The 25,016-nt window shown below is 46.7% G+C and overlaps 1 protein-coding gene across 3 annotated transcripts in view; it reads right to left on the bottom strand.

Moving 5' to 3' along the window:
- LOC105856978 (aldehyde oxidase 2) overlaps nt 1–25,016 on the bottom strand; it is a 79,184-nt gene that overhangs the window by 31,291 nt on the left and 22,877 nt on the right. For all 3 annotated transcript variants that reach the window (XM_012739067.3, NM_001309952.1, XM_012739068.3), the window contains 16 exon segments: nt 24,556–24,707; nt 22,839–22,932; nt 20,267–20,376; nt 18,742–18,926; nt 17,854–18,037; nt 16,055–16,147; nt 14,798–14,967; nt 14,118–14,232; nt 12,486–12,608; nt 9,634–9,730; nt 8,702–8,826; nt 7,848–7,981; nt 5,809–5,896; nt 3,089–3,175; nt 2,715–2,906; nt 420–647 (listed from right to left, as the gene is read on the bottom strand). In XM_012739067.3, coding sequence (XP_012594521.2) covers nt 420–647; nt 2,715–2,906; nt 3,089–3,175; nt 5,809–5,896; nt 7,848–7,981; nt 8,702–8,826; nt 9,634–9,730; nt 12,486–12,608; nt 14,118–14,232; nt 14,798–14,967; nt 16,055–16,147; nt 17,854–18,037; nt 18,742–18,926; nt 20,267–20,376; nt 22,839–22,932; nt 24,556–24,707 — 2,177 coding nt within the window.

The raw sequence follows: 25,016 nt of genomic DNA, 5'->3' as shown, positions 1-25,016 counted from the left end.
TTTTTTTTTTTTGAGACAGAGTCTCGCTTTGTTGCCCAGGCTAGAGTGAGTGCCGTGGTGTCAGCCTAGCTCACAGCAACCTCAAACTCCTGTGCTCAAGCAATCCTCCTGCCTCAGCCTCCCAAGTAGCTGGGACTACAGGCATGCGCCACCATGCCCGGTTAATTTTTTCTATATATATTAGTTGGCCCATTAATTTCTTTCTATTTATAGTAGAGACAGGGTCTCGCTCTTGCTCAGGCTGGTTTCGAACTCCTGACCTCGAGCAATCCGCCCGCCTCGGCCTCCCAGAGTGCTAGGATTACAGGCGTGAGCCACCTCGTCTGGCCAGGAGATGTACTTTCAAAGTCAATACAAGCTGATTGGGCCAGGAGTGTATCTGGCCTGAAAGTTACTTACCATACATGAGAGAGTCTTACCTGATGATAGCTTGTTGCAGCAAAACCCACTGAAAATTTCATGGGGATAATAGCAATGCCTTTCTTCTTCCAATAATTCTTCTTATTGAACTCTTCCACTTGTATTCTTCTGCTATGAAAGGAAGACTTGTCCAGACATTCGTTCCAACACCTTATCAAGGGCTCAGGGTTGAATGCTTGTTTGTAGATAGTTTTATCAACCGTTTTGTACATGTTTTTCTCCCTAATCTGAAACAGGTGGGAAATTCGGTCAATAGTTATGGTAAGACAGAAACTGACTGCCAAGTAGAGACTTGAAAAGCTTCACCACGATATAGAGTTTGGTAGGGGGTAGACAGAGTCTGTTTTTTTCTTTAGACAGCATGTGCTTTTGCAAAAATAATGGGGGTTATTTTTCATTTCTTCATGAATGCACCAATCAGGGTCTCTCCCCACTGGAAGCAGAGGGTAGTGGGTAGGGATGAGTCCATGAAAGGTGGTGGGTTGGAGGGGCCTAGGGAGGCAGAGTTTTCTTTTTTTTTTTCTACAAGGTTCAGAGGATGGAGCAGAGCTGGTAGAGGGTATATTAAAGAAAGGATTTATTATCACAACTGAAGATTTGTTCTACTAGAGAGGAATAACATTGCAGATAATAACAGATCTCCTTTAAGCTATCCAATCGTCTTTGGAATGTAGGAATAAATCTTTTAAAACATTTATTTGAATAGGGTGGTGTTTTATGTCCTGGAAACTTGCAACACTTGACAAAGAAGGAGAACTTGCTGAGATATGCCCAGGAGTTCTTTTTTTATTATCCCCATCATATTTTAATAATAAAATAACTATTATCAGCAACATTATTGGGATAATACTATCTAGTTTATTAAAACAAATATTTTAGTGAATGTGAACTCATTTGTTTCTTGTAGAAACTGTGTGAGGTGAGTCACTTTGTGCTCGTTTTACAGATAAAGAAACTGAACCACAAAGAGATGGACTCTCCTTGCTCATGCTGTTCCCCTTACCCGGATTACCTTTCCATGCTCTGGGCTATTGTTCTTCAAGGCCTATCTCAAGTGCTGTCTTCTCTAGAAAATTCTTCCTGATTCCCCTCCCCCCATGCCCATGTGATGTCTTTCTCCTGCGTACCCACAGAACACTCCACATGACTTCTCTTAGGAAAGCTGTTGTCTTTCTTGTACAATATTAGGTGTTCCTTTGTGTGTAGGAAGTACCTTGATAATCACAAATAACCAACCCGGAGGTGTCTCTTGAATTTAGGGACAAAGGGGTTCAAGGGACAAAGCATAGAACATGTTTACTGGAGCAGAGGGTTTATATTGGGGAAACAGGGACTAGAAATGGGAAAAAGTAGGTCGGGGTCTGATTGGAATGTGTGAGGAGGGGAAGAGTGCTATCAACAGTGATCTCAATTCCAGAAGCTGCCTCTCTCTGGTAGAGCATAAGTACATCCTGTGCTCCTTCTAGTATATTGTGCAGAATAATATTTTTGGAGGGTATTCTTTTGGCAGTATCTCTCAAAAGTTTCCAAGTGTACCAGCAATTCCACTTCTGTAAATTTATCCTGTAAATATACTTATACAATAAATAGGGCAAAGTTATATCCTTGGTACATATGTACCAACATGTTTATTGCAACATCATTTTAAAAGCGCAAAATCAGTAACAACCAGAATGTGTATCAATAGTGGAGTGGCCAAATAAATTATGCTAAATCCATATTACATAGTACTATTCAGTCATGAAAGAGAATGAAGTGGATCATTCTACTGACATGGAAAGATGGCTGTGGCATGTTGTCAAGTAGAAAAAGGAAGGTGTAGAATAATATGTTTGCTATGATGCCATGTTGGTAAGTAACTACATGTGTGTCATATATGTTATATATTAATGTTTATGTATCTCTCTATGAATACAAATGGGTGGCCAAAGATAGAAAAAGGGTTAGCATGATAAACATGGAACTGTTACCCTTGACCAACAGGTATGTGGGGAAGAAAAATAAGTGCATTCACTTTTTATTTTGATTACTTCAATGTGGTTTGAATTTTAAAAACAGTAATTATTTTTATACACATAAAAATATAAAGAAAGAGAAATCTTTGCATAAGGAGGGAAGGAGTAAGATAGGGGGAGGTAAGTTCTTTTAGGTAGCTCCTAATTTATTTTGAATTCTGAGCCAGGGCTAATTTGCGTGGTTCTTCTCATTTATTTCCTGGGGCAAGGTGGGTGGTTCCCCACTGGGTCTGATTGATTCCTCGGCAACCTTGATTACGAACTTGATTGCAACCTTACCTTTTCTGGCGGGAGGCCACACTTGGCTGCCACTGCTGTGATGCAAGACTCTGTTACCAGGGTTCCTTGTGGGAAGCCAAACCCGCGAAAGGCAGTATTGGATGGTAAATTCGTCATGCATGCACGGCCCCGAAGCCTGAGGTTGCGGATTTTGTACGCATTTTCTAGCTTTAGTATAAGAAATTCTGTTACCTAAAGTAAAAGGAGATATTCACATATATTGGGCACCACTTTTTTCTTCTCTGAAAGTCAAGTACAGAGTTGAATTGTTTATAGAATTTAACTGCTTTAGGAAACAGGCTTCGTGAAGACTCATCTAGAAATTTTGCATTCTATTCATGATCAAGCACGTTGCTGCTGTCTGACCCACGTACCAGCTCCGAGTCATCCAGGGTGCATCCTCCGTTAATGTAGCACTCTATGTCCAGAGCTTTGATTCGCCCGTTGTCCATGAATCCCACCTGCCACCAAACGACGGACATTTTACTGAGATGTTAAAATTTGCACGCCAGCATCAAGCCGCAGCCCAGTTCCCCACTGGGCAGGACTGAAGCCAGACTCTGCCCCCATTTGCTCTGTGGTGGACCACGCCTGGCTCTTCCCTGTCAGTGCTTGACTGACAGAGACTTTTTTTTTTTTGAGACAGAGTCTTGCTTTGTTGCCCAGGCTAGAGTGAGTGCTGTGGCATCAGCCTAGCTCACAGCAACCTCAATCTCCTGGGCTCAAGCCATCCTACTGCCTCAGCCTCCCGAGTAGCTGGGACTACAGGCACGTGCCACCATGCCCAGCTAATTTTTTTCTCTGTATATATTAGTTGGCCAATTAATTTCTTTCTATTTATAGTAGAGACGGGGTCTCACTCTTGCTCAGGCTGGTTTCAAACTCCTAACCTCAAGCAATCCACCTGCCTTGGCCTCCCAGAGTGCTAGGATTACAGGCGTGAGCCACCACGCCCGGCCTGGAGACCTCTGCTGATCTGAACTCCGCCCAGCACCTGCCTTTTAACATGTGGTCTTCTAGCTTCACAGTCAGTGTGCAATCCTTTAAAGTCCTTGCTTGTCTCCAGCATATAATTGCCACCCTCTTCCTTCTTATTCTTAGAAGATTTCCTTCCCTTTTTTACTGGCTGTCTTTCTAATTTAGTCAGTGGTTTTCTCCCTTGTGGAAAAGCCGCTAGAAAGTGTTGGAGTGAGCTGCAGTGCCTCTTGTTATGGGAAAGCCTCTGAAACCAAGGCGGTGAGTGACGCCCGCGAGTGACTGCTCTCGCTTTGCGAGGTGGCGAAGATGCTTTGTAAGTGGGTTACAGGCCCTAGCAAACCCCAGCTTGTGCCGTCGGTACTGTCGTGGAGGAGTCTGGGGCAGCTTGCATTTTCCAGTGGTGCCATTCCCATCCCACCCCCTAGACCATTTTGTCTGCACAGCTCAAATTGAAAAAAGAGATTCCCACTCCCTATAGTAGCTCTGCCCAAAGAAGGATGGCCCTGGTCCCTTGGCCTTTCTGAAAACACGGATAAATACAACCAGAGGAACTGTTCAACTATATGGCTATCATCGTCTACTCCAAGGGAAATACTGGGTAGTAAACTACAGAGAAGTTGGGAAAATCCACAAATTCAGGACTTATGGTAATTTTGACAAATGCTAAGCTGAAGTTTACCTTTGATTTTTCATGAATAAAGGACTGCAAAGCAAAACAGTACTATAAATAAGGGAGCAGAGAGAATTCTTAAACTATTTACCGTAAACTTTTCGAGAATTTTGGAAGAACCTATTTGCACATAAATATCTATTATGCTAATTAACAAATAGTTCTGAATTATCAAGAAAAACTTTTTTAGCTATGTCTGAATGGGGCTATATATGTATATATACACATATATTATTACATTGGAAATGAAATTTTCTTTAAAAATAAAATAAAATTTGGATTTTTCAAAAAGTCCATTTCCCTCTTTTTAGTTATATTTTATATTACTATTATTACAAAAATATTAACAGTTTAGGATCTTTTTAATAAGTATCAGTACAAAGCAGTCTCATAACTGTGATATAAAGCTGAATTTATAATCCAGGCTAAAACCAAAGCACACGGTAACCACCCTAACAGCAGCGAGTGCCGCAGTCTCAGCAGCGTGCCTCTGTTGGTTGAGGTTCTAAACAACGATGACAGCTGCAACTATTCATCTCTGTGCATTTGAAGATAAATAAAAAGTTTAATGGCCAACTATAGCCCTATAGTAAGGGACTATAATTATAAAACGTAGAAATTTTTATTATAAATTATAATTATAAAATTACTAATTATACAAATTACTAATGCCATTGGAAAAAATAAAATTTTGCTGTGGTGTGGAAAGTTGTGGCTTTAGTAACACGGGGAATACAATAATGTAATAATGTAAGATAGGAAATCTATGTATATGCTGCAAACAATTAACAAATAAAGCACATTTGATATGCTTTACATTACTTTAGAATGATCCTAAAAACTCAAAATTTGAAAAGTGGTATTGTTGCCAAGTGGATGCCAGCAAGTATTTGTAATAGTGTTTATACTATTATTACATAGAAATGCAGTGAATGTGGTTTGAAACAATTTTAAATTCATTCCTTAGTGGATTCTTTTTTCCTATCAGCAAAGAGCTTTTGTAACACTTTCATAACCACTTGGTGGAAACACTTGTAAAAAATGATTTTGCAATTAAAGTAGTCAAATTGTTTCCAAAGATTTCTACAGCAAACTAAGATTTTTACAGCCAAGAAGTTTTGATATAACAATGTTTGTAGCTTCTTTTAGTTTTTTGTTTGGTTTTTTATTTTGAGGAACCACTAATATAAATCCTTATTCCTTCAAGTAGTGTTTTTATCATTACTTAAAATTGTATTTTTTATCATCAAACTTATTCATAATTATACACTAGATTTAGTAAAAGCTCCTCATAAAATGTTATGAGTATTCAAATACACCATATCCTCATTTAATATTTTAGGTGCTAAGATTGTTTTTAGAATTTGGCAAAATCAAAATAACAGAAAAGGACAAAGCCATTTGAATAAAATGAAGTATTTTACTAATTTCATCTTTAATACTCACTTTATATTTTCCAAATAACGGGTGTCTTCCCCCAGTTATTAACATATCATCTTCACGATCAAGAACAAGACGAATGGGACGACCAGTTCTAAAGAAAACAAATCTTAGTCAGATTTTCCATCCATCCCACCCATCCATCCATCTATCCATCTACCCATTCAACCACCTATTTATCCATTTCCTCATTTAACCATCTACCCTCCCATCAATTACTCACTTATCTACCCATCCATCCCAGAACTCTCCCACCCATTTATCCAACCATCCATCCACATCAATTTTATAATTGCATACAACATGCTAGGCACTGACGTGAATTAATGTATGACTAAGTTATTGTCTCGGTGGTCTATAAGTCAATGGTTGGAGATAAAACTAAGGGTATTAATGTCGCATGCAGTTAAGTTGTATTCTTATGGCTTCAAATATGACCTTCACCCAGATGCAGCCATTTCCCATTATCTTCTCCACTAGTTACAAAGGAGAAAGAATGTGAACGGATAAATGCAACTTAATAACACTACTGGAAAGACAAGGCCGAACACTCATCCTGGGATGTCTGGCTCAGCAGTTTCACCCCCGAATGCTGCTATGTTGGCCCAGTTGGGCCCTCAGGTAGCAAGGAGTCTCAGCCTTTCTGTATCTCTAGGGCAGAGGCTCCTACACTTGGGAGTGCAGAAGAATCATCTGGAGCACTGGTGAGAATGCATATTCTTGAGCTTTCATACTGGGATTCCGATTCAGTAGGGTTGGGAACAGGGGTTAGAATCTGTGTTTTTCTCAGTGATTCTGAGGCAGGTGTCTTCAGGCGCACGTTGCAAACTGCTGTTCTAGCACAGGGCTCCCTGGTCTTCAATGGTGAGGACACCTGGAGCATCAGTTAAATGTTTCCAGATCCCTCCCTGGGTAATCCTGATTCAGTGCGGCTAACATGGGGAGGAAGGAATGTCTATGACCTTTCAGGAGATCTGGGAACACTACTTCGGGGATCATTTAATGCATGACAGTTGTGCGCCAAGGAGGGTTGTATCTTGAGGCACTGGTTCCACCCTCGCCTGCACAGTGCAACCACTGGGGAAGTTTGTAAAAACACTGATCTGGGTCAGTACCGGGCAGCCCAGGGAATGGGACGTAAATTCTCCCCAGATGACTCTAACGTGCACTCAGGCTTGAGAAGTCTCAAAGGCGGGAGGCCTGGTGGGAATTCAATGAACTGATTGTCTTTTACCGGGTCCCTGGTGGGTGTGAACAGAAAGAAAGAACTGGAGGTTGAATTCAGATACTGTTTTTCCTACCTCTCATTGAGGACTAAGATATGTGTCTTAGTGCTTCAAGACCTAGCTCTGAGCTACACAAAAGTTGTCAAACGAAGTGGGACCTGTGAACGTTGGAGGCTGATTTGGGCTCTGAAAAACTACTAAAGAAACAGCTATGGAAAATGAACAGGTGACAGAAAAGCCAGCACCGAGTGCACACAGATGCTGAGGCATGAACAGCAAAGGAGTGAGCTTCTCCTGGGGAGGGTGGCTGGGAGCCGCCCTTGAGAATGAGTCATCTGTCTCCTGAGCAGACTTTGAAGAGGTGGCCTTCCCAGGTGCAGGGAGGCGGAGGATGGAGCTCCTCTCTTTTCTCACCTCACTCTGTTGTGGGGCTGAGAGTGGGAAGGCAAATTCAGGAGCAATATCCCCCTTAGCGTTCCGCTTGGGCAGGTTGACTTGCCCTACCCCTAAGGAGCCACCTTCCCTGAAGCTCAGGAATGGGCAGCCCCAGCCCTGGAGCTATTCAATGAATAATACCTCTGTTCCTTCTTACAGCATAGCTTACTCAAAGTCCTGTGCACATTTGACCTCTGCACTAACTCTAAAAGGGTGGGAGGACAGGTATTATTATCTACATTTTATAAAGAAACAGAGACTGGAGGCTGACTTGCCTAAGAGGACACACATGTGCTTATGACGGCAGCCCATGTGACTCTCAGGCCACTGATTTGCCCTCAGCTCTATGCATTTTATACGTTCCGTGTCCCCAAGCGTACTTACTTGACAGCACCCACAGCTGCAATTGCCCCGAATACAGCTGGCCTTCCGACCTTCCCTCCAAAGCCTCCACCCACGCGTTTTACATGGCAGGTGATCCTGTTGATGGGGATGTTTAAAGTGGAGGACACTGTTTTCTGTAAAAGTGAGACAAAGGGAAGGCATGTGAGAATGCAACGGCAAGGAAGCTTTTGTTTCCTGAAACGCAACATCACAGCAGCCTTCATTCATGTCTACCGGTAAAAACAACAGATATAGTTTGAATCTATCTTGCAGGGGGTTTATTAAGTTTATAAACATCGTGAATCTTCACAAAGCAGCCCTTCCAGCAGAAAAATAATGGAGCTTCCTGGAGGGAAAACTATCAGAGTCCTGGATTCCTGTCAGAAGTTGAATTCCTAGTCAAATGCTTAGACCTAAAATCCCAAGGAGGTGAAAACCAGCAAACTCCTGACAACCTACTAAAGATGATATATTTGCAGTTAAAATCTAGAGCACTTCGTGATCGGGGAAATGAAAATAATGTGTTGACTCTAAAGGTTATCTGTAATGATGATTTTAGAGAAAAATGAAGTGCAGAAATAATTTAGTGGTGTCATCCCATCACAGAGTTCATCTAAGCATGATGCAAATGAATGTACTCTTTAGACCTAAAGTGACTGTGGCTGTTCTTTTATTAACTTGACAAGACTAGAAAAAATAAAAAGGTTCTGCGGTCTCTTAGCAGCTCTTCTGATGTCTAATGGTTGGATTCTAAGTTTCTGCAGGTAAAATGGCTACCAACTGTGAGTTTGTGGGGCTCAACCGCCATAATGGAATTGGGAGGGTAGAGGGATGGGGCTGGTCCTGGGTCTCACCTGCACGTGGGCTGGATCCTGTGTTGACACAAAAACATCCAGTTCTTTGTCCTCTGTCTTTGGAATAACAAGCACTCTCTGTGTTTCCATGTAAAAATGTTCCTGTCCTCCAACATGGACCTCTCCTGTTAACCATAAGCACAGGAAGCTTCTGAAGGTGTGTGTTGGTTAAAGCCACCATTTTGGGGAATTCAAAGGCAATTAGGGCCCAGTGCGGTGGCTCAAGCCTGTAATCCTAGCACTCTGGGAGGTTGAGGCAGGAGGATCGCTCAAGGTCACTAGTTTGAGACCAGCCTGAGCAGGAGCGAGACCTCATCTCTACTAAAAATAGAAAAAATTAGGTGGGTGTGGTGGCACACGCCTGTAGTCCCAGCTATTTGGGAGGGTCAGGCAGGAGGATCGCTTGAGTCCAGGAGTTTGAGGTTGTGGGTAAGCTATAATGACGCCACTGCACTCTAGCTGGGGTGACAAAGAGAGACTCTGTCTCCAAAAAAAAAAAACAAAAAACAAAACCAAAAACAAAAACAAAACAAACAACAATAAAAAAAGCAATTAGGACATGGACTGGCTGGCCTGGATTTACCCTGACCAAGCAACCAGGCATTTGTCCTGTGGCAGAGACTACAGTTCTGGACGAGTTAAAAGTGGCAAGTTCAGTTCCTTACTCTGTCTTTGACTAACTAAAATCCTGGGAATTTTTCTTTTCATTTATTCTATTGCTCCCTACTACTTAACTCCACCTCAAAACACAGCACAACACACACACACACACACACACACACACACACACACACACACACACACAATTTGAGAGAAAGAGACATTTGGCAAAGCACCAAGACTTTAGAGGTTGGTCTTTCTGAGGGGAAATCACGCGCTCTTGGTGTCTGTTTTGTGAACTCTTCAGGCAAAGAGTTTCCTGAGTAGCTTACCTTCAACGATTTGGTCGACTTTTTCAAATGCCTCCTTGATGTTTCCTTGTTCAAGTTTTTTTTCAGGGCATAGGAATGAATTGTGTTTTATAGCATCCTGAATGACAGAAGAAAAAGCACAAAAACCAATCCTCCCTACTTTTTCTTCCACTGACAGTTTTTTCTTAAACAAAAGCCAGCACACTTCTGAAGCTCACTGTCTCCTGGGACACCTGAAAGGTGCCATACAAGCACCGGAGTACGAGAGCAGCAGGCTCACAGGGAATGTTCTAGATTTGCGAAGAAAACCAGCAAGAAGGATTAGCAAAATATTAAGAAGAAAGCTATGTTTAGAGTTGAGGTCTGCGGACAGCATGATGGTCTAGGACAATAAATACAAATTTCTCATTTTCAGTGTGAACCTCCACAAACACCTGATAAGACCAAATGCATAATGGGTGACGTTTGGACCCTCCGTTTTTCACCTCCTCCCTGAAGAAAATGCTTGTGCTAGATTACTTTGGTAGCTTGTGTACAAGAACCTCTAACTCAGGATTCTGAAAACACCGAGGCTGCACTGAGGGAGAAAACACAAGTCCTTACACATCTCTGGGGCGAGAAACGCCATGAGACATTGTAGGGACTTTGTTCATTTCTCTGGGTATTTGGCATAATCTCGCAAGACTCTTTCAAGCCTGTTGTTCTGTGTTTTTTTTTTTTTTCTGACTATAACATGAACTGGTTCACACCTAAAGACTGTGGTTCTGTGGACTGAGTTACTGACAACTGATCCTTGCTTAACCTTTAGACACAAGGTGTTTTTCCATACTTGAGAATGACATCTGTCTCCTGCATTTGTAGACTCCGATAGCCTCAGATTCCACAACCTTTCATTCTGATGATGCTAGTGAGAACAGCTGATATATACCGTGTGCTTGCTTTGTGTTAAGCACTGTACAATAGCAGTGTATTTCCATGCCTTCTCACATGAATTCTTTTATGATCTCCATTTCCTAGGTGAAGAAACTGGGCTCAGAGAGCTTAAAGTCACAGTGCAAATGAGCGATGGATGCAGTGTTCACAGGCTTGGCTTTCAGAAACATCTTGCCTAATGATGAATACTCGATTTCTCAAAACAATAGAAAATAAACAATATAGTTGAATTTTTCATTTTCTGCTATACTAAGATCTTAATAAGTCATCTTTTACATGTGGAAGTATATGGCCATACTGTAAATGTGTCATAAGAGAGTATAATATTATTATAGCATGCTATATTTAGCAAGTGCTATGTGCCACATACTGTTCTAAGTGCTTTACACATATTGACTCAATCTTATGACAACCCGATGATGTATGTATGTATTATTATTACCCCATTCTATGATGAGAAAACCATGGCACTAAGAGGTTAAGTAACTTGCTTAAGGTCACACAGCTAGTAAGAGGCACAAATGACAAATCTGGTCATTTGGCTCTAGGACCTGTGCTTTTAACCATTACCCTACATTGCCTCTCACATATATAATCATGTAAATAAATGAGTGAATAGATTAATTGATCAGTATTGGTCCATATGACTAGTTTGTAACCTGCCTTTGGTCACAGAAGAATTTTTTTGCTGACTCTGGAAAGTCCTGTTCTGAGGGAACTCTGCATCTCTAACCCTTCTGAGTCCCAGACTATTTCATGGGTGTGTCCTCCCCCTTGAGGAAAGTGAGATTACAATGGAAATTTCAAAAGCTCCTATTAGGAACCTAGTGCAACCCAAGAAGGGGAGTGAGCCAAGAAAAATGGCCCAGGTCTTTTGCAAACTTGGCAAATGGGAATTTAGAGCAGAGTTGATTTGGTTTAGAAAGATCAAGAAATATGTGAGGTGTTTTTTTTTTTAAACACTTTGAATATTAAGCAATGTAGATTAAGTAACCTTTTAGCTATATTTCAAAATGGTTCAAATGATTCACTAAGGCCTTTGAACAGTTTTTTTTTTGTCTGTCATAAGCATACAAACAAGCACGCTTTTCTCAACTCGCTTATTGGGAACTTGTCCCTTACTAAATTATAACTTGCAAACCCCAGTCTACATTCGAATTTTCTATTCTCAGTCTATTATCTTCCCTGGAAATACTATTGAATTCCATTATCTAGACCCAGGAACGAGAATGGAATTTTCTGTGAAATTCCACCACAAAAGTCCTGCTGGTTTTAGAATCCACCTTGAAAACATTATCATTCACAAAATCCATTCTCATCATCTTCCTCAAGTAATGGAGTCCCCAAGTTTTAGTGAATACATGGCCGCCTGGAATAACATCTACCCTTCCCTGCTCCCCTTGCAGTTCGGTGTGGCATGTGATGAGGTTCTAACCAAAGAGATGTAGGAATGGATGTGCAAGGTGCATACTTCCCTTTAAGGACTGGGAAGTGTCCTTAAAGGGAGGGGACACACCCTTCCTCATCGCTGCATTCTCTCTGCTGTCTGGAATGTGGACTTAATGGCCAGAGCTTCAGTAGCCATTGTGGACCAAAATGTGACCTGGAGAATTGAAACCATGCATGATGGAGTGACTAGATAGGAAACCCGACCGCTGACACATAGAACTCCTTAGAAGCCCTGGACTGACCACTTCTAGATTTTTGAATGTGAGAGAGAAACTTCTATTTGTTTTTTGTTTTGTTTTGTTTTGTTTCTGTTCCTTGGAGCCAAAGAGAATTTCAACTCATACAAGTAATACCTTCCAGAGAAAGTTGATTTTTCTAGAGTAAGCCAGTGACAAGAAAAAATAAGATCCCTGAGTTCATCTTGTGTTAAGATATTTACAAAGTACTTTTGATTCTACAGCTTTAGGGAGAGACCGGCTAGCCCTGCTTACCTGGATGGTGAAGATTACGGGCTCCAGGTCTTCATAGGTGATCTTTATCTTTTCAACTGCTCGCCTTGCCTGTATGTCTGTCTCTGCAGCCACAGCGCAGACGATCTGGCCCACACAAAGTACCTGTGGAAAGGGCACACATGAAGCAGAAAATTCTGGGTGGGAATAGGCTTAGCTCAACCTCACCAGTGTCTTAGATGTTATTGTTGAGCAATAATAACCACATTGGAGTCACATATGACCATACATGCTTGGCTAAAAATTTAAAAGAGTTTTTTACAGAGAAGATAATTTAAATAATACAGACAGTTCCACTAGCCATTTAACTTGGTGAATGGAAGCCCCAGGGTGGACCTGAGTTTGGCTGTAACCTGAATCTGCTGTGTCCTCTGTTGGCCTTGGTTCACATGTGTCACCTTCACGGTATCATTTTAGAGTTTAAAGATAAGCAAAGTCACTTTTTGTACAATGCGGGTCCTGTCGTGGACTGAATTGTGTCCCTTGGAAAATTTCATATGTTGAAGCATTAACCCCCAGTTTGACTGTATTTGGAGATGGGGCCTTTAAAGAAGTAATTAAGGTTAAATGAAGTCATAAGGGTGAGGCCTTGCTCCGGTATGTCTGGTCTTCTTGCAAGAAGAAGGAGAGACAGCAGGGAAGCTGTCGCACAGAGAAAAGGCTGTATGTAAGAGGACACAGTGTGAAGGCGGCCAGCTGCAAGCCAGGAAAGCAGGCCTCCAGGGAAACCAAACATACCAATACCTCGATCTGGGACTCAGTCCCCGGAACTGTGATACGGTAAATTTCTGTTGCCACCTAGTCTGTGGTATTTTATTATGACAGCCGGAGCAGACTAACACAGCTCCTAAACAATAGCCAATCTCTTCATCTGACGTTCAATCAAAAGACCAGTGATTCATTCTGTGGCTGGAGGGGAAATAGTCTGTGTGGGACTCCCTGAGATGTGACAAAGAGAGCTCACTCTTCTTGAAAGCCTCTACACACCAAGCCCCGCCCTGAGCACTGAAATCTCACAACCACACAGTGCAATGGTACTGTGATTATTCCCCCTTCGCAGCTGACAGAAACCAAGAGCTAGTGAGGGGAAGAGCTGGAGCGTGAACCTAGGCAGCCTGGCTTCAAAATCAAGTGCTCAAGCAGTGATTGCTGAATTAGAATTAAAAGGCCAAGGACAGCAAGAGCAACTTTATTAAAATTGGAGTGTGTGAAGAGATGTGGGATATGGTGGGGGGTGGTCCAGGAAAGGAGGGAGTTCAGTGTCAATAACACAGAGTGGCCATATTTTTTTTGTACTCTCCTTTCTAGATTTTTCTAGAATGGTCTATGCTGATACAGATCAGTTCCTTGCATTTACTCTTTAGATGAGGGTAAATGGACTCAAGAGCTCACAGTGGCAGACTAGGACTTGTCACTTTTCTGTCATAAGTTTCCTTTTACTGTGTTATTTCCTGACTCCAGAAGAGTAGGGCTGAATAAAGACATTGGGGCATCTTTATTCAGAGGCTTGACACTTCTACCTCCCGCAGCAGGAAGTGCTGGGAAGCTGGCTGGAGGTGGTGCCTCGGTGATTGTCTGCATAAAGTCATCTGGGAAAGCGTGTCCCTTACGTACCTCATCCACAGCCAGCAGTTTGTCATCTTCGGCACCATTGGTGCCTGGAATGTCTTCAGCTGTTATCACATCAACCACCCCGGGCAGTTCGAGGGCCTCAGAGAAGTCAATTGACCTGAACAAAGAGAAATATTTAAGAAGCAGACATCAGCAAGCTTTGAAAGGGCATCAAGCCTGAAGAAGGGATAGAGCATGGCTGAAAATAAAAATATGTGACCATGAATCCAGCTTAGGCCTTGACCAGTCCGAATGAAGCTGCCAAGGAGTAAGGGCCAGGAGGAGAGCCCCTGGGGGGGCTCGGTGGCTGTGGCAAGGTGCATGAAGCTGAGGACAGGGCCACTTACTGTGCAGTAAGGAAGTGGGCATTTTATCACCTGCTGAGTATCACCCCTACAACAAACAGTTACTCCTTTGAGCCATGCCCGAGGCTGCCGCAGGGAGAGGCAGTTTCGTGAGGTTAGGATGAAGGTAGGGGGCCCATGACTGTGAGTTTCACCCTCTCTTTCATGATAGTCATTTCCAGATGCTCTCTCTTCCTCCTCCTGGGGCTGGTGACCTTCCTTTATTCTTTTCATTTTAGGTTCGTTAGGTTCAGGGCATTGCAGGAGAATGAGTACACCCCTCTGAGGGAATCTCCAGGTGTGCTTTGAAAGGCTTTTGAAAGCTTTTCCTTTACTTACATGATTTTAGCATGAGCCCTGCTGCTGGTCACCAAAACCATGAAAAGTTCTTTATCCACCATGGGGATGTCATCGCAGAATATGGCTTCACCGGTGGCATGTTTCAGACCTGACAGGTGCATTATGGGGCGTCCAACTGGGTCTCGGGGTGGTTGGTGAGGATCCACACTCTACAGAGGAAGACAGGTTGCCCCAGAAACTTTAAATTTTCACAAGTGGCCTGGCCAACCTCCAACATTCCTGATTGAGAATTGAGAAACTGGATGGTCTGCCCAGGGCAGCAAGCCCTGGAGTGGGTCAGATGATGAGTGTGACAATTTGATGATGTAACCACAGTGGAGAATTGTCATTCCAGCTATGTGGCAACACCTTGGATACAGCCAACCTTTTGTCCAAATGGTGAAGGGGGTGAAGGGGCACCCCAGCTTCTCCTTTTGGCATCTTCTTTTCCCCAGTGATGCTGTGTCCTTCTTTCTTCAGGAATCTAGAACGTCTTCCTGTCCCGTTTGCTTACCTTTCCGGTGCTCAACCTGTCCACATGTAAAGTGACCCTGTGATAAGGCCTAAAGTGAACACAGTTTCCCAGGGCGGGAGGTTAAAATCTAAGCCAGAGCCTGAGTATCGGCTTGGTCAGGGCCTCTGGGGGGTGGCAGCGAGTCCCACCAGATTCAGGTCAAGGTGTCCTGGCTGTCCCTGTGAGTGGCACAAAAACATTACTGGGCGTATAAGTAGATGGGGAAGTGTTTATTCTGGAGCTTTTCTCTGGGACGATCTGCCTGTGCATGTGTGTGTGTGTGTGTGTGTGTGTGTGTGTGTAGGTGTGGTTGGGGAGGAGCGTGCTCTGGCAAGAATAAATAACTTCTAAACTGCCCTTCCAGAAATGGTGAGTTCAGTTACGTGCAGGGCTCTCATTTGCTGACTGGAGAGGAAACATTTGCAATCAGGGTTAGGAGCCAGACCTTCTAGCTCAGGGCTCTTCTGAGTAAATATATATAAAAACAAAAGCCCAAAGAATATCACTTTGAAGAGGCTATCATTATTAGTCTGCAGACGTGCCAGGTGGTTTGGCCTTGGGTCCGTCTAGCGGCAGCTCGGGCCTGTCCTCAGATCGCTGCGTCTCCCTGACTCAGCCTCCTCAGCAAAGAGCCAACGCGCTGGGACCGGCTAGAAAGTCAGAACTGAAAATCACAGCTCTGGAGAGCTTGCTTGCTCACACAGCTCGGGGGTGCAGGTTTCGGTTAAGTTAGACTCACTGACCTGGTACGTTTGGACTCCCTGGGGTACTGTGACCGGGAAATCTTCTAGAGCACTTAGGAATCGGTCTGAAATGTCAGGGTGACGCTGGCTGTCCTGAGAGATGAGTCAAAACAACAAAGACAAGTCGGTTAGTCCATGACGAAGCTGGGCTTTGGTTTATGTGACAATGACTTGGCCGTGTACCCAGGGTGGCCCGGATAACCAGCATTCACACTGCCTCCCAGGGCTCCTTTTCCCTGACTGCTTCATGTCCTCCACCCCATCATGAGGGCCCGACTGACTGGTTTGAATCTGATCCTTCAGTCCCGAGGAGGGGTAGAGGCAGGAGAAGCAAGGAGGCTGTGGCCGGATAAGCCACCCTAGAATAAGTGTGAGTCTGTTGTTTACGAAAAGGCCCAAGACCCGTTTTTCCCAGCTTTTCTGGGAGAGCAGTAGAATTGGGAAGGCTGCTCTGGGTGTCACTGAAACTCGTCAAGTGTCTTGATTCAGAAATTAAACCGCAGCGAGGACCATCCCTGGGAACACAGTTGGCGAGGGTCTCTGTATGTGACAATGAAAATCATATGCTTTAGGACTGGTGGGCTATTGGGGTGGTGTGGTGGGGAATTGGGGTACAAGGTAGGGGGAGAGCTGTAATCATGGTCAGGGGAGGGAAGAGTGGAGGGGGGAGAAAAAGAGGGAGGGGGGAGGGAGAGAGGGAGAGAGAATATTTTGCTTTGCTTAGCGTATCCAGAAGTTCACAACCAAAAAATCTAGAAAGCTATTTAAATGTTAGCATATACATCAGTTTTCATCTTTTTGAAAAATAAAATTTTATTTTGCATTTCATATTGAGTATAAAATTCCAGGATAGACAGCAGGAATCTGCAGTGCCACAGAGCAGAAGAGTACTTGTCTGTGCAGTGGAGGGACAGTGACAGAGGGGCACAAGGTGCTTTTGGATTTGATGGAAATGCTCTAGACCTCGCACAAGGTGGTGGGTACCCAGGCACACACATTTGTCAAAATGTGCTGAATTTAAACAGAAGTATTTTATTGTGTGTAAATTATACTTCAATAAAGTTGATTTTAAAAGAATCGCGCACCTGAGGCAGGGGCCGTGACGTTTCAGTGTTCAGGGTGGGCAGGGAACTTGCTGAGACTCGAGCAGCCCCTCAGGGCTGGACCCCAGAGAAGGGCTAGGTGGGGACGGACAAGGGCTGACGCAGAGCAAATGACAGGAGAGCAGGAGTCTGTGCACAGGCTGCACACAGACAGTTTGCAAAAGCAGTGGGAGAGCTGTGAGCTTACAGCTGCAAGGAGCACATAAAAAAGCAAGACGTTGTGGGCTGAATTGTGTCCCTCTCAGATTTTTATGTTGAAGTCCTCTCAGTATCTCAGAGAATGTGGGTTTATCCAAATAAGGTAGGGCCTTTACTACAGAGGCAATCGGGTTAAAATAAGGTCATTGGAATGGGCCCTAATCCAATATGACTATCGTCCTTATACGAAGGGGAAATTTGGACACAGATGTGTGCACAGAGAGAATTCCACGTCAAAGCAGAGATCAGGGTGATGCTTCTACAAGCCAAGGAATGCCAAAGACTGCTGGAAAGCCACCAGAAGCTAGAAGAGAGGCCTGGGACAGATTCTCCTTCACAGCTCTCAAAGGAACCAACCCTTCTGACACCTTAATCTAGATTCTAGGACTTCTAACCCCAGAACTGTGAGACAGTCCATTTCTGTTGTTTAAGTCACCCAGTCTGTGGTTCTTTGCTTAGTAGCCCTAGGAAACTGTAATAATATACCAGAGCACTCACAGGCGCAGAGAATAGCTTCACTAGCTTCTTCAGTTCCTGCAAAACCTCTAGGTAGAATTTGAAGAGGAAGCTGACTACCAGGGTCCTCCTGAATTCCACCTGGCCACCAGGAGCTGAGCCTGGGAGGGAAACCTCGTCCAGAAGCAGCCTGCAAGCCTCATCCAGCATCAGCTCGTTCCAGCGCCTGGCAGGGTGGGAGCAGGAAGGAACAGGTTAAAGGGCAGTCTCAATTGCATGGCATGAACTAGATATAGGATGGTGACAGTTTAGAGACCCCAGAGTTTCACTTTTTGAGTTGGAAGGGAACTTAGAAATCTCCTAATCAAGCCCCTTAGGAAAACTCAAAGCATGGGGAGGCTGCATCAAGTAGCCCGAGGGTCATGGGTGAGAATGGAACCTGTTCCACTGCACCATGAACATGGACGCGCTCCAGAGCCAGAAGTGCCAGAACCAGGCACTAAATAAACAGGCCCTTAGGGCCAGCTCCATTGTGAACTGGACAGGACTCAGACTCGGATACTGCCTTTGCAGAGGGAGGACAGGCGTGCCCCAGCCGTGTGAGTGTCAGGGGCCACTCAGACCCTGCCCGGCGTGGGTTTGCTGGGGTGCTGATCTGCATAAGGGAACAAGGGCCAGATGGGAAAGTTCACCTGCTGGCTGGACTCAGGCCTGGCCCATTTTTGTTGTATCCCTCACTTAAACAGTGGCATCTAATTAATCAAAGTTGAATGAGGTTTAATTCACTCAGCGAAATGACAGAAAGAACAAGCAGTGATTTTCACGTAGGAGTTTCCATCTTCTCAGGGCCTCCCCAACACTTGCCAGAGCCGAATTTCCACTTGTTTACTCAACGTCAAGTTTCACCCTAGAGCGCAGGGCTCCGCTTACCTCCCGAGGAGCTGCTGGCAGGACTTCTGTGCACTGACGGTGGCAGCACCAACACCCCCGTAGGCGATGCTCAGGTCCGCGATGCTGTCTGTGCCTTCTTTGAAAAGGACTCGCATGCCGGCATTCACGTGGGGCAAGGCATTTTGCTGGCACTGAGCCTGCCGGAAGGCTGACACGAATTCCCACTGCGGAGACGAAAACCATTTGGGTTATCTGCTATGTCAAAACTAAGAGCGTGGTTTATGCTTCTTGGTGTCACTAATCAATCACTTAGACGCAGTCTGAAGGGACCCGAGGAACAGTGGCACGGTTACAGGACACCATGGCTGCCTTCTCCTTCAAAGCGGGAATGGCGTCCTTCCCGAGGCCCAGCCCCATGGCCCTGCACCCTTGAGGAGGAACGAGAACCGCCGTGCGCTTTCCCTCCCAGGCCAGGAGCCTCTGGGCAGAACGCTGTGGGAACACTCCTGTGCACTTGTATTTCCGGGTGCCACCTTTTCCAGTCTTCAGACCTTTTTCCTGTGAGGATGAGGAGCCCTCCCAACACGAGGGCTCTTAAAGGTGGTTTGCTTAAAGTACAAATGAGACCCACCCCATTTCTTGGTTTGTAGAAATGATCGCTCTTCCATCTGGCAAAGCTCACAAGGGAGCCTGATGGAACTTTCCAGCAGCTGATGAGGGACTCTTGTATCAGCAGCGAGAGTGTGTGTGTGGGGGACAATGGCTGTCCCAGCCGGCCCCTTGGCTCCTTGACCGCTGGGCGTGCCTAGGAGGGGTCAATGACCATGGCCTGCGTCCCTAAGTGCAGTTCCATCTGCGCTGCCATCAAGGGTGCTCACGTCTGAGCCTGCCCGTTTTTCTGTTGCCTTTACAGGGATTTGAATGGGAACACATTTTAAAGTTTTCCTTCTGAAGGAAAAACTAGTGAAGACTACACATGGCTGAGCACAAGACTTAACACCAGACTTCCTCCAAACCCAGCTGCCTCCTGGCTCCCGCCTGTTGTGAATGTGCGAGTGTGTTGAACCCCTCTCTCTGGGAAGACCGACCTCTTGGATTCAGGTACAGCTTCGGGAGAGGCACAGGGAGCAGGAGCATGGACAGAAGGCCACCTCCGTAGTTGGCTGGGTGGCCACGTCAACCCCAGGGCTCCTGGGTTAGTGAACATCTGGAGGCTGTCCTGCCCCCACGAACTGTTGGTGGTGGCTGGAGTGGGCAGTGGGGAGGCCGAGCCTTAGCCTCATCTCCCTGGGGGTCAGGTGGAGAAGCCCGTTCCACAGCCAGGGAGCTTCAGCCTGAGGACACGAGGCCGTGGCAGTGTGACCCAGGCCCGCCGAGGCCCACCCACAGCTGAAACAACACCCACATCCACACCCCCGCGCTGCTTGCTCTCGGCTGCCCACGGTGGGACAGGAAACAGGCTTACAGGGCAGCCTTCCACCTGTTTCTAGATTTCTAGAGATGACTGTACTTGGTTCTGAAAAGGGAAAAATAAACTGTTGAAAGCAACCATTGGAATTCTTACCTTTCGAGAGGGAGGGATATGCACAGATTCCAAAATTTCCTCTGGCTTAAGGTCCGCACTTGCCAAGCCAGCAAGAAAACACTCATCTAGAGGAATCTGCCGAGTGCCTTCTGTGGAAGAAAATGACCTTTCTGTAGTAACAGCAAGAAAAGTGAGATTGTTGTGTACTTTTGAACGTCGGAGTGGACAAGGAAAGGCCAGTTTTCTCTGCAGAGTGACGCAGGGGGCTGAGTCCATTGCACAGTCACGGGCACGTCCTTGCCACAGGAGGGGTGGCAGCTGCTTCCTGACACTCACCCCTCTCTTACCAGCACACGCGCCCTGTGACGGGGTCTCCGCCATCGCAGGCCTGCCGGGCGAGTGTGGTTTCCCCTTTCCGTGCAGGCTGGCTAACTAAGCAACCCGCTCCACGCTCATGGTCACCCGCCAACACCCACGTTAAGGGCGTAACTGGAGCGAAGACAGAGCTTGTTTCCGCTATTGACCAAGCTCCAATAGTTGGATTTGTTTTTGTTCTCGCTGCTTTTGTCAGCTCCTAAGACAGCTACTTACACCTTTAAAGCAAAGTGAACAATCCGCAAAGCCTCCTTCTAGCCCAGCTGTGACCTCTTGGTGATCAGAACGTGCCCTCTGGCTCTGCAAAGTGGCGTGTGGTGCCACAGGAGGTGCCGTGAGGGCATCAGAGTGCGGTCTGGGGACTCTGCCTGGCCGGATCCTGGCACCCTCTGGCCGTGCTGGTTGGAATGCAGGTGTAGCTGTGAGGGAGGCAGGGGCATCCCAGAGCAGCCCCTCTTGGCCTCTGCTGGGCCCTGCCCTGCTGCTGGGCCTGCTGGCCGAGCTACTGTCCTCACTGGAGTGGGGCCGTGCTGGGGTGGATAGGCTTTGGCTGAGCTGGGGAGGCAGAAACCCCCAGCGGATGGTGACGACCAGCACGCAGGAGAAGAACACTAATGCCGCTGCCGCTCCTCCTCCCACTGCTGCTGGAGTGCAAGGCCCTGCACGGAGACCTGGCCATCCTTGTTGTCTTGATGCCCAGAGGCTTGGCTTCTCCTCTCCTGGACTTTTGGCTCAGCTGGGGTCGTCCCAGACCACAGGCCTGGGGGACTGAGTGAAAAGCCTGGTTCAGACAGCAGGGTGAGCCTTCCCTCCCCACCCAGCGCGGCCTTGTGGCCTCACGTGAAGCAGAATAGTGTGAGGGCTGTGGGCGGATGAACGCTGTTCCTGGGCCACCAAGTCTGTCCTCTACAAGTCTAAATTCCCAGCCAGGAGGGATTGGGTCGTGTTAGCCAGCAAGTACTTCAGGGAGGGGAACGACACCCAGGATGCCATTCCTGCTTGGACACACCCTGGAAGTCCACCTGGGGTAGAGATTGCCATCGTCCCCCAGCACTCCTGTGGGACATGTCACCCATAGGAGGCACATTTTAGGGCTGGGGAGGAGAGGCAGGCACTGGGAGGCCCACTGGGAGGTCAGACCACAGGTTCACAGCTGCTGTGGCTTGAATGTTTGTCCCCTTCAAGACTCATGTTGAAATGTAATTGCCACTGTGATGGTATTAGAGATGGGACCCTTGAGAGGTGATTAGGCCAAGGGGACTCTGCCATTATAAAAGGGGGAGTTCAGCCCCCTCTTCCTCTCTTTGTCCTTCTGTCTTCTGCCATGGGGTGACGCAGCAAGACGGCCCTCACCAGATGCCAACGCCTTGACCTGGGGCTCCCCAGTCTCCAGGACTGTGAGGAAATAGATTTCTGTTCTTTATAAATTCCCCAGTCTCAGATATTTTGTTATAGCAGCACAAACAGACTAAGACAACGCCCCATCGCTCCCTCTGCAAGCGATCCCAGCTGGAGGTGGAGCAGGTTAGAGATTAGCCGTGTGTAGGGCCAGCACAGCCAGCACGCAGTCAGCACCCAGTCAAGGCGGGTGTTGGCGTCCTCGGAGCAGACAGAGTCAGCGAGAGTGCATGGGGCACCCGGGAGAGACGGAAGGGTGGTTTAGTGGGGAGCCGCCCCAAGGGAATGTTCCTCTCAGCCAGCAATTAAAATCAACCACTGCCCCCCTTCCTCCAGAGATCCACGATGTCTGCGTGTTCACAGTGCGACGTCACCAGACTCGTGGCTTCTTACACAGCAGCCGGTGGGGGTGATTAGAGGGTGCCGTGGGGGGGCCTCAGACGGCATGTTGGTGGAGGGAGGCCTGTGAAGAGGTGGAGGGGGCAGGGAGCTGCCCCTCAGGCCACAGGGAGGGAGCTCACTGCAACCCCACTTTCTCCCCAGCCTCTGCACACCACCCTGGCATTTACTGGCCAAGCAAAACACACGAGCTAACATGTGGGCTGAGTGTGTGGTCCCGGGTTGTGTGCACATGTGTGCATGTGTGTACATGTGTGTGTACATGTGTGTGCATGTGTGTGGTTCAGAAGGAAGCACCGGTTGTCCTTGCATGAGCCTGAACTCCCCATGCCAAGTTGAAAGTCAGAGTTCTGGGCTCTTACTTAAAGCAATTTCTTAAAAAAAAAAAAAAAGACAGAAAGTCTGCAGGAGCTGCTCAGCACGTTCTGAGAAAGCTTACCTGCTGAGATGAGGTTGAGGGTGGCACCGCCCACAGCAAGAATTGGATTGAGGTCCGAGTAGCTGTGCCGGCTTATGATATGTCCCCCTAAGGACTGAGGAGAGAGTCACAGCTCAATCATTCTGTCTCTTAATTTCTCTACCCCACCGGCACCTGCTTATGGTCCCCCCCCTCCCGTGGCTCTGAAAGGGGCAGGAAGAATCTGGGCAGTTCAGCGAGGTGGGGAGGCGCCAGTGGAAGGCGCCTTTGGATTGAAAGGGAACTGAAGGCAATGAGCACTTACCTAACACTGGGTGTGTTGCACGTGCTGTCTAACCTCCCTACCCACATTTACTCGCTGCACCCTCAAGACAACCCGGTGAGATGGACGCCATTGTCCCTACTGTGCAGATGAAGAAACTGGGACGCGGGGAAATCGGGAAGCCTGACCAAGGTCCCAGCTAAGAGGCATAGGCTTCGGAGTCAAACCCGAGCAGAGAGGCTCAGTGGCCAATTCTGAGCCACTACACTGGGTCTCGACCCCAGGGCAATGGCCGTGGTGCAGGACACAGAGATGCCACCCAGCCTTGAGCACACAGGCTCTCGGCCTCAGCTCTCGGGGGCCTCTGAGGTGGCCAGGCTTCACTCGGGCCATGTCAGGCTCTGAGGCACCCACGCTGTTGACAGAGTATTGCCCCTGTGCCTTCCTTGGGGACCTCACTCGGATGTGATGGAGCCTGTGGCATCTCGGGACTTGGGAGGGAAAAGACCAGCCATTCGACCCAACGCCCCCCTCCCCACGGGGTGACGGAAGCTGCAGTGACCTCCCAGGTTGCTGTGGTCTGGGCTGGGACACAGGCAAGTACAGGGAACCCCCGTTCCTCTATGCACAGTTCAATCTCAAAGTTCTTTTGTTTGCCCTGAGCTGCAATCTGTCTCCCTGGACTCTCACCCAGCGGTCACACTTCTACACATGTGATCATGTGTGACAACACACCCGACCTCAGGAGTCCGTAAATGTTTGAAGGCAGCTCTCATGTTCCCTTTGACTGTCCTCCTCCCCACTCCTCTTTTCAGGGTGTCTTCCAACCCCCCATTCTCCTGCCGCCATCTCCTTGCCAGGCTCCCGGGTGTCTAGTCAGAGCTCCCGGGTGCCCAGAGAACATTTTGGAATCACTTGAGAGCTTTCTCAAAGGTCGTATGTTTCCCCCCACGTTTCTCATGTCCTAAGGACTTCTAGCATGCCGTTTGGAGAACGTAGGAGAGGGAGCGCGTGTATTTTGAAACGCTACTTATGCCTCTTCTGTTTTCTTCTGTGGTTGAAAACAGCCAGACCAGAAAGTGTACTTCTCGGATTTGGGCATTATTCTCCAGCTGTGGTCTGAACAGTCCGGAGTAGCAGAGGCTGCCCTCCTGGTTCTAGACACTATACTTTCACGGATGCAGCCTAAGGCTAAATTAAGTTCTTTGACAGGCTTATCATGAAATTAGCAAAACCAGACCCTCCTTTTCACACCTGGGTTGCCGTTTAGCCACTCAGTTGAACTTGATTTATAGTTCTCTTTTAAATATTTTATTAAATAATGTCTGTTAACTTAAAATACTTATTTATTGTGCCTGTTATTTCAATCTGCTGAGATCTCTTTGCATACTGATTCTGCCAATGCCTATTCCAACATTTCAGTGAGATTAAGAACTAGGAGAAATGATTGAAAGTGATTGAAACCAGGGGACGTACTGCCATATTCCGGATCTGCGGGCCTGCCAGACTCTTCAGGTGCTTCAGGAGGGCTCGGTATGTTTGAGTTTTTTCCTCTGGGAGCTCGGATACTGTCTCAGCCAAGATGTCCTTCAGCTGGGCCAGGCTGCAGCCAGCACCTATGGTCAGTCCTGGAACGCAAATTGCCTTTACTGGTGACATGGGAGGAGCAGCTGAACTGTAACCAGGGCAGGGCCCAGGGCCTCAGGGTTCAGCTAGTGCAGTGACCATCCACGCTGGCTGCACGGAGAACCACCGGGAACTCACCAACAGCACAGATGCCCCTCTCCCAGATCAATTAAACCAGAATCCTTGGGCTTTACAAAAGGCTCTTCAGGTGGCTCTCCCATGCAGCCAGGACTGAGAAACCCTGGGCTGGCCTATGCTCTTCTTTGGATAGACACAAGGAGATAGAGGCTAGAGAGAAGGAATGACAGTAG

The sequence above is a fragment of the Microcebus murinus genome, chromosome 8 (assembly GCF_040939455.1).
Source record: "Microcebus murinus isolate Inina chromosome 8, M.murinus_Inina_mat1.0, whole genome shotgun sequence".
Taxonomy (NCBI): Eukaryota; Metazoa; Chordata; class Mammalia; order Primates; family Cheirogaleidae; genus Microcebus; species Microcebus murinus.
The sequence above is the reverse complement of the archived record's forward strand: the minus strand, read 5'-3'. Positions and strand labels throughout refer to the sequence as shown.